The 7,995-nt window shown below is 56.0% G+C and overlaps 1 protein-coding gene across 2 annotated transcripts in view; it reads left to right on the top strand.

The window, feature by feature from the left end:
* Window positions 1–3,809: 3,809 nt before the first annotated feature.
* The window catches only part of GRIN2A (glutamate ionotropic receptor NMDA type subunit 2A), a 457,913-nt gene continuing 453,727 nt past the window's right edge, over window positions 3,810–7,995 (top strand). For both annotated transcript variants that reach the window (XR_009733472.1, XM_061401104.1), the window contains exons 1-2: window positions 3,810–3,982; window positions 5,391–5,822. Coding sequence is in view for 1 of the 2 variants with exons in the window: in XM_061401104.1 (XP_061257088.1) it covers window positions 5,409–5,822 (414 nt within the window). In the remaining variant the exon portion in view is untranslated. The remainder of the gene's footprint in view (window positions 3,983–5,390; window positions 5,823–7,995) is intronic.

Raw genomic sequence — 7,995 nt, 5'->3', positions numbered from 1 at the left:
GATGGACAGGGCAGCCTGGCATGCTGCAGTTCATGGGGTCACAAAGAGTCGGACATGACTGAGTGAATGAATTGAAACATGCTTGGCCTCACTACTGAAGATTTTGATGGTGGAGATCTAAAGTGGGGGCAGGTATTAGTATTCTAAAAAGCTCCACATATAACAACCCACCTGTCTGATAGGAGACTGGATACATGAAATGTGGTGCATTCATTCAAAGGAAAGCTACTCAGTAATAAAAAGAAAAAATGTTGTTACATGCAGCAACATGGACATTAGGTTAAGTCAGTCACCAAATAATATATACAATGTAGAATTACCTTTTAAATGACATTTGAAAATAAGCAAAGCTTAAAACTCAACATTCAAAAAAATGAATATCATGGCATCTGGTCCCATCGCTTCTTGGCAAATAGGTGGGGAAACAAGGGAAACAGTGACAAACTTTATTTTCTTGGACTCCAAAATCACTGCAGATGGTGACTGCGACCATGAAATTAAAAGACACTTGCTCCTTGGAATGCAAGTTATGGCCAACCTAGACAGCATATCAAAAAGCAGAGACATAACTTTGCCAACAAAGGTCCGTCTAGTCAAAGCTATGGTTTTTCCAGTAGTCATGTATGGATGTGAAGAGTTGGACTATAAAGAAAGCTGAGCACTGAAGAATTAATGCTTTTGAACTGTGGTGTTGGAGAAGACTCTTGAGAGTCCCTTGGACTGCAAGGAGATCCAACCAGTCCATCCTAAAGGAAATCAATCAATCAATGAATATTCAATATTCATTGGAAGTACTGATGTTGAGGTTGAAACACCAATACTTTGGCCACCTGATGAGAAGAACTGACTCATTGGAAAAGACTTTGATTCTGGGAATGATTGAAGGTGGGAGGAGAAGGGGATGACAGAGGATGAGATGGTTGGATGGCATCACAGACTCTTTGGACATGAGTTTGAGCAAGCTCTGGGAGTTGGTGATGGCCAGGGAAGCCTGGTGTGCTGCAGTCCATGGGGTTGCAAAGAATCGGACATGACTGATAGACTGAACTGAACTGAATACGTTGTATAAGAAAACATAACTGGTTTCTACTAGGAGATAGTGGCATCAACAACGAAGGGACACAAGAGCACTTTCTAGGGGTGAGGAAAATATTCTCTTCCTTCTTTTGGGTGATGCATCTACACAGATGCATATCACTTTGAAACTTAAACTGAGTCCTTCAAAGATGCATTTTATTTTATATAATTTATGTCCTATTTCAATAGAAAAAAGCCAAACCTCTCCAAATTAGGGTCCTGTGACCTGTGCTAAAGTCCAAGAAATGATCATCTCCACCCAAGAGATGGGCCCAATCCAGTTCAGCCAAGTTACAGCTTCAGGAACGGAACACTTCCCAGTTTTCTGCCTTATATCACACCACTCCACAATCTTACCCTCCAGAATTTCTCCCATCCTTCCTCTGTGGGTGATAAAACTCTGGATAACTCAGCATACAGCCACCAACTTAATAATAAACAAATAGGTGTCCAGGAGCTGTGGTTCCATTCCTGTCTCTATTTCAGTGGCCACATCTGCACTCCTGGAAGGGGTCCCTTCTCTCCCAGGTCCCCTTGTGGCTTATTGAGCACTTACTATATGCTGGATCTTGGGGGCTCCTTTACCAAGGAGTTTCCTCATTTTCAAAATAACCCTGAGAAGTTGATTTTTTTTTTTTTTTTTTACTGTCTTCCCCATTTTTCCGACTAGCAAGTCAACTAAGAAGATGAATAATGGGCCTGGAGGTGGCACCAGGCCGGTTAAGTGGAGAACTCAGGGTTAGAACAGTGATTGCAAAACTTCTTACACTTTAAGGTCTCGTTTCTTCCAGGGCCTGAGGGGGAAAAAGCAGTGTTGGAAGGAGTGTAAAGGGGGCAAATGTCCTAACAGCAATGCGTTTCAAGCCCAGTTACCAGAATCCAAGTCAGTCAGGCCCCACACACCCAGGAGTCCCATGCTCTCCGGCTTGACCCTGCTGGTAGCTTAAAAGTGACAGCTTCAGGACGACTTTTGTTTGGTATAACTTAGAAAACAAGAAAGAAGCAAGTGGAGGGTGTCCAGACGTGTTTAGTTTTAGGTTTGTGGCTCCCTGAGATCAGAGGAGTGGGTTCCTCTTTGGGGGTGGCGAGGCACAGAGAGAGGCATTGGAACAGATTCTGTGGCGTGTGTGTGTGTGTGCGCGCGCGCGTGTGTGTGTTGGCGCGCCTGTGCGTGGAAGGGGGATTGCTGTACCCAGCGCGAGGCACTGGGGGAGGAGGAAGCGGTAGCAGAGATCTGAATAATTGATTCCTCAGCCGCACCAGACGCCTGGGAGCGGGCGGAGATCGTGGTTTCAGCACCACGGACAGCGGCGCGCCCGCCTCAGGCGCCCCCTCCGCCAGGCAGCCGCCTATCCCGGCCTTACCGCCGCCGTGCGCTCCGGGAGCCGGTGGCCGCGGTCTGCGCCGCCGCCGAGGGACTGCGGGGTCTGCCTCGGCCCGCCTCCGGGGAGGGCGGCTGCGGACGGGAGACTCTCTCGCCCGCCAGAGCTCCAAACCTTTTCGGCTTTCGTGGGGGCTGCAGCGTCTCGCCGACTGAGAATAAGTCCCCAAGTTGGCGTGGGGGGCGCCCCTGCCTTCCTCCTCCTCTTCCTGCGAGGCGACCGCAGCAGAAGCACGCCTCAGGAGCCCGGTTGAGCCAGTTCTGTGAACCACGGTGGCCGGGAGCTCTCCGGACTCCCGCCGGGAAGTGGGGAGCTGAACGCCTGGCGTGGAGCTGGCCACGCAGCTAAGGGCTTAGAGGGAGCTGCCTGTCCCCCGCGCCCGCGCCTCTCTCGGCCGGGGACCGCGGGGATCCCCGGCCACACGCGCGCGCGCGCTCCCACATCCACTCACACACACACTCGCCCTCACACATCCACCAGCCCGGAGCCGGGGCTGCGGAGACGGCTCTCGCGCGCGCTCGGAGGACCGGGGCAGCGACTGTCCGGAGTGGGGCAGGAAGCCCAGCTCGGGCTGTTGGAGGGAGGCGCCGAGGGCTTAGCCGGAGCATGGGTCCCGCTGAGCGCTGAGTCGCGGCCGCAGCCATCAGCCCTGGAGATGACCAGGGGCGGCCACTGCTGAGAACTATGTGGAGAGAGGCTGCGGTGAGTGCCGGCGCGGGACGCGGGGCCTCGGTAGCCCCTTTGGGAAGAGGACGGTGGGAGGCTTTCATAGGAGGGGCAACAGGACTGCAGGAGGGTCGTTGCGTGGGAAACATCGCACCTCCCGTGGGGGTCCGGGGCTGAGGGAGCCGGAGTCCTTCCTTCCCCCTCTCCTCCTGCCGGCACATCGCAAACTCAGCTCGCCCCCTCCCCCCACCTCAGCCCCCATTCCCTCCTCTTTGTCTCCCTACCCCCCTCCTTGCTCAGAAGCTCCTGGCCGCACTACTCCTGGCTGCCGGCGCCGGGGAGGCGGCAGGGGGTGAGAGCCGAGGTGCCTTGTTAGCTTCTCGAGGGTGGCCAACCCGGGTCTCCGGTTCTCCTGTGCGCCCCGGGAGTGAAGCTCTCCATTTCGGCCACACGGTTTTAGGAGCCGCACTGGGGGACGTCTCGGGCACGGAGCTTCAGCTTCCCAGCTCGGGCCGAGCCCCCACTGTGCGCGCAGGGGGCGGGGGTGGGGTGGGGGGGGGCTGTGTGAGCATTGCAGACTGCAGTCAGTTCCCCCCGTCCCTCTGCCTCCCCTCCCCCCGCCCGTGGGCTGACCCTGTCTCTCCGTCTCTTTCTCCGCCTCGGTAGAGCCCTGCTGCAGAGCCTCCGGCTGGGATAGCCGCCCCCCGTGGGGGCGATGCGGACTGCGCGGGACGGCCAGGGGAGCGCGCGGGGGCCGCAGCATGCGGGAACCCGCTAAACCCGGTGGCTGCTGAGGCGGCCGAGATGCTCGTGCGCGCAGCGCGCCCCACCGCATCCTCGACCTTCTCTGGCTACAGGTACGTCCCAACGGGAAATCTGGGCCCCGGGGTTCCGGGAGAAGGAACGGTCGGCCGGAGGAAGAGCGGGAGAAGAAGGATCCGGGGAGAGAGGGAGCGAGAGAGAGAAAGCGGGAGAGGGCGCAGCAGGAGCGAGGCGCTGGGGGAGCACCAGGGGGCGCTGCGGCTCCGCGCTCGCGGGGCTCCGCCGAAGAGCGCCGAAGCCCGCGCTGAGTTCGCCCCAACTTCCCCCCGGCGGCAGGCAGCGCCTGGCCCGAGGGGCGCGCGCCTGAGCACGCGTGCCCGACGACGCTGGTATCTGCTGGCAGGCGCGGCCGTGCACCTGGCGCGGTCCATGTGTGGGCACTGGCGGAGGACGTGTGTGGACACCGATGGCCTTGGGCCCCTCTACTGCGGGCTTGCGGAGGTGCGCAGAAATGCACGCGTGCCTGTGAGGGTGCGCGGCCCACTGCCCACGTGCACCTAACACTTGGTAACAGAATCTAAAGTGGGAAAGCCTGGGGTGGGGGGTGGGCCAGTGCTGCACAGTTCACGTCCGTCGGAGAGCTTCTGGGGAGCCAACCCACCCCACCCAGCCCCACGCACGTTCTTTGCCAGCTCCCACGCGTCGGCCTGCTGGGGGGACGTGCCTCCCCTCCAGAATTCTGCATTGCACACGGCGTGCGTGAGAGATTGTGTGTATGTGTGTGTCTGAGCCTGTGTGTGCCCGCGAGCGTGTAGGGGGCGGGTCCTGGGGCTGCTTCCTGGCCCCTCTGCGCAAGGTGAGGCGGACCTTAAGTTTCCTCCAGGCACCCTGGATTCTCGGGCGCACGAGCGAGCGTCCTCAATTCCATGCGCTTGGGGCGATCCCTGCTCGAGAGGTGCGGGGTCTGCCGTGGGTGCTGAGTGGCGCCAGGTGGGTGATGAACCCCCGTGGGTTCGCAGGGGGCGGGGTCAGTCAACTAGCCTTGCGCCGTCGCTCGGCCGCCTCCGCACGCTGGGGCTGGTCGGTAGTTTGCGCCGGGTTCGCAGGGGGCGGGGTCGGTAACTTGGACTCGCGGGGGTGGGAGAGGGGTGGGTGGAGGGTTTGCTCGGTGCGCCTACGTCAGGGGCAGTCGCCAAGTGGTCCCACTTGGGGAGTGCGGTGGGAGATGTGGGTTGAGTCGAGGAGAGAGAGGAGGCTGAATGCGAAGGTGGGTTTGAGGACAGTTACGGAGAATCAGCTCGGATTGGAGTTGTGGGCTGAGTTGCAGATGGGTCGAGGGACGTGGATGGCCAGGGGATGGGGAATGGAGTCAGAGACTCCAAGAGCTCTCCCTGGGGTGGTTTCCGTACCTGGCTCCCAGAGCAAGGGGCTGGGTGGGCAAACTCCCTCCTCTAGAACCCTCGCGCACCGCCGCGGCGCTGACTCTTCCTCTCCACCTTGCAGGGACCGTAAGTGGCGACTATGGGCAGACTGGGCTACTGGACCTTGCTGGTGCTGCCGACCCTTCTGGTCTGGCGCGGTCCGGCGCAGAGCGCGGCGGCGGAGAAGGGTCCCCCGGCGCTGAACATCGCAGTGCTGCTGGGTCACAGCCACGACGTGACGGAGCGTGAACTGCGAAACCTGTGGGGCCCCGAGCAGGCAGCCGGGCTGCCCCTGGACGTGAACGTGGTGGCGCTGCTGATGAACCGCACGGATCCCAAGAGCCTCATCACGCACGTGTGTGACCTCATGTCAGGGGCACGCATCCACGGCCTGGTGTTCGGGGATGACACCGACCAGGAGGCTGTGGCCCAGATGCTGGATTTTATCTCCTCACAGACTTTCATTCCTATCCTGGGCATCCACGGGGGCGCATCTATGATCATGGCTGACAAGGTAAGGCTGGGAGGCGATGGGCCGTCAGGACCCCAGCGCGTGCCAGGCGTATGGCGGCCACTGCAAATTTTCGGGAGCTCCTGGCGTCCGTCTTAATCTGAAAGGGGGTTGTGGCCACCGACCCTGGGGAGAGCCAGGTCCTGCTTCTCCAACCTGGAATTGAATGGAAACGCTTTTTGCTTTGGTTTTGAAAGTGGAGATACTCGGAGGCAGCTTGGGTGTGCCAGGAAGAATTCAGTAAATGCAGAAGTAAATGGGGTGGTGGAATGCTTAGAGACGGCTAGGTGGTGCACGGAGGTGAGCCTGGGGGCAACTTGAAACAATAAGGTTTATATTCCTGCAGTATCAGCTTTACCTGATTGTGTTGTGGCAAATGTCTATCTTTTCCCCTACTAAAAGCCACGGAAACTATTTTTAAAGGATCAAACGTGGGAATATTGTGGAATAAAATGCAAAGTTTTAGGTAAAGCAGAAAAAGGCAGAAAAATGTCATGTTTCCACAGACTCTCTACAATTAGAGGAAGTGGGGGGAAGTCTGAGGAGCCCTGGGCTAATGGCACACAGGTCTGTGTTTCTCCAAGGGAGTGGCTGTGAGTGGAGAGAAGGGACTGCTGACCCAGAGCATGGTGGCTCTGGGTGTTCCTACTTGTTACCTGGATGGGACTGCCCGGGGCTCCGAGGCCCTCAGATGGAGGGGTTGGCTCTCAAGGATGGATTTTGAAAAGGGTAGTTGGAGGGTGTCCCAGTGAAGGAAAGGTGTCCAGATCTCTTGGCTTAGAGTGGGAGGGGGGTCTTTCTGTGGATCACCTGGGGGTGTTGGTGTGGAGAAGAGGGGTCTGGAGATTTGAGTGAGATGTTCTGAGGGCCTGGTTTGAGAACTGTGCCAAAGAGCAGGTGGAAAAGAAGCAAGGTGAAGAATGAGAAAGAAGGGGACGGTTGGTGTTTGTGGGTGCTCTGTGCTTCTATCTAAGCCCTGGAAGAGAAATGGTGGGGGGGATGTCAGGAAGGGAAGTGTGAATGTACTTGTGTGGTGTGGGCACCCCCAGCCCCGAGACCTTTTTGGAGCGTGTTCATTAGATAGCAGGAGACATCCTAATGGAGCCAGCAGACGTTTATCATAGCACTTTGCCTCTGATGCTCTCAAAGCACTTTTACATTCATCAAATCAAATACTACTTCTGCCTCAGCAATTCCCACAAGCTCCTTTGGGAACCGTATTAATTCTTTCAGGTCTCCTGGGCTGCGGCACATTCTGTTGAAATACACAACCGATGTAGTATCTTATTAAACATTCCTTTTAAATGGTTGCAACCTAGCAGAATTCCTGTGTGGTTGAATATTTTCCCAGCCACCTCTCAGTTTTGGAGGGGGGGTTCCTTTCTGGGATGAAAAAAGTAGGAAACAGCTGTGTCTTGCCACTGATATGTGGCCATTTCAGAACTGGCAGAGGTCTTAGAGTCTATTAGAGCATCCTGTAACTTTCAGGTGAAGAGATTGAGGCTCAGGGCAATTAAAGACTTAGCTAAGACCACACGATACATGATGGAACTAGATCTCTGGTTTTCTGGTCCTCTGGTTTCTGACGAACGCACAAAGGAGGAGGAGAACAGCATTTCCCAGCAGGGTTTTGGAGTGTGATTTGGGCTTTAAATATCACCACTGATTCCTTCTCCCTTCTGAAGTTTTGACGGAGCAACATGCACTTAAACAGGAGCCATATTGAAAGTGAAATTTCTGTATCGACTAGGGCCCAGCACAATCAGTGGAGAAATATGGTAAAAGCTGACTAGGAGAAGTGTTGCCAGGTGTGGGGCTCGGGCTCTTGCCTGACTTACCCATCTGACTATAGGCAAAGAAGCAGGAACAGAAATGGGCTCCCCTTCATATGCAGTGACCCGTCCATGTCCGGCTCTGACTTACTGGACCTCTAAGAGGGTATTAGGAAGGGAGTTTTGAGAAGTCCAGAGGATATGGGTGGAAGCATCTTCTCTTGTGGAATTAAACTGCCTTATGGGGATTGGACATGAGTGTGACCCCACTTAAAGAAGAAAAAGGACCTCAGGATAGGGTGAGAGGAAAATGAGAAAGGATGTTTTCAGAGATGTAAAGATGGAAACTGATTTAAGAGGGGGTGGAGAGGAGAGGAATAAAAGGGTGCCTTGGCTCAAAAATG

This window comes from Bos javanicus, chromosome 25 (genome assembly GCF_032452875.1).
Source record: "Bos javanicus breed banteng chromosome 25, ARS-OSU_banteng_1.0, whole genome shotgun sequence".
Taxonomy (NCBI): Eukaryota; Metazoa; Chordata; class Mammalia; order Artiodactyla; family Bovidae; genus Bos; species Bos javanicus.
This window is presented reverse-complemented; position numbering and strand designations above follow the sequence as displayed.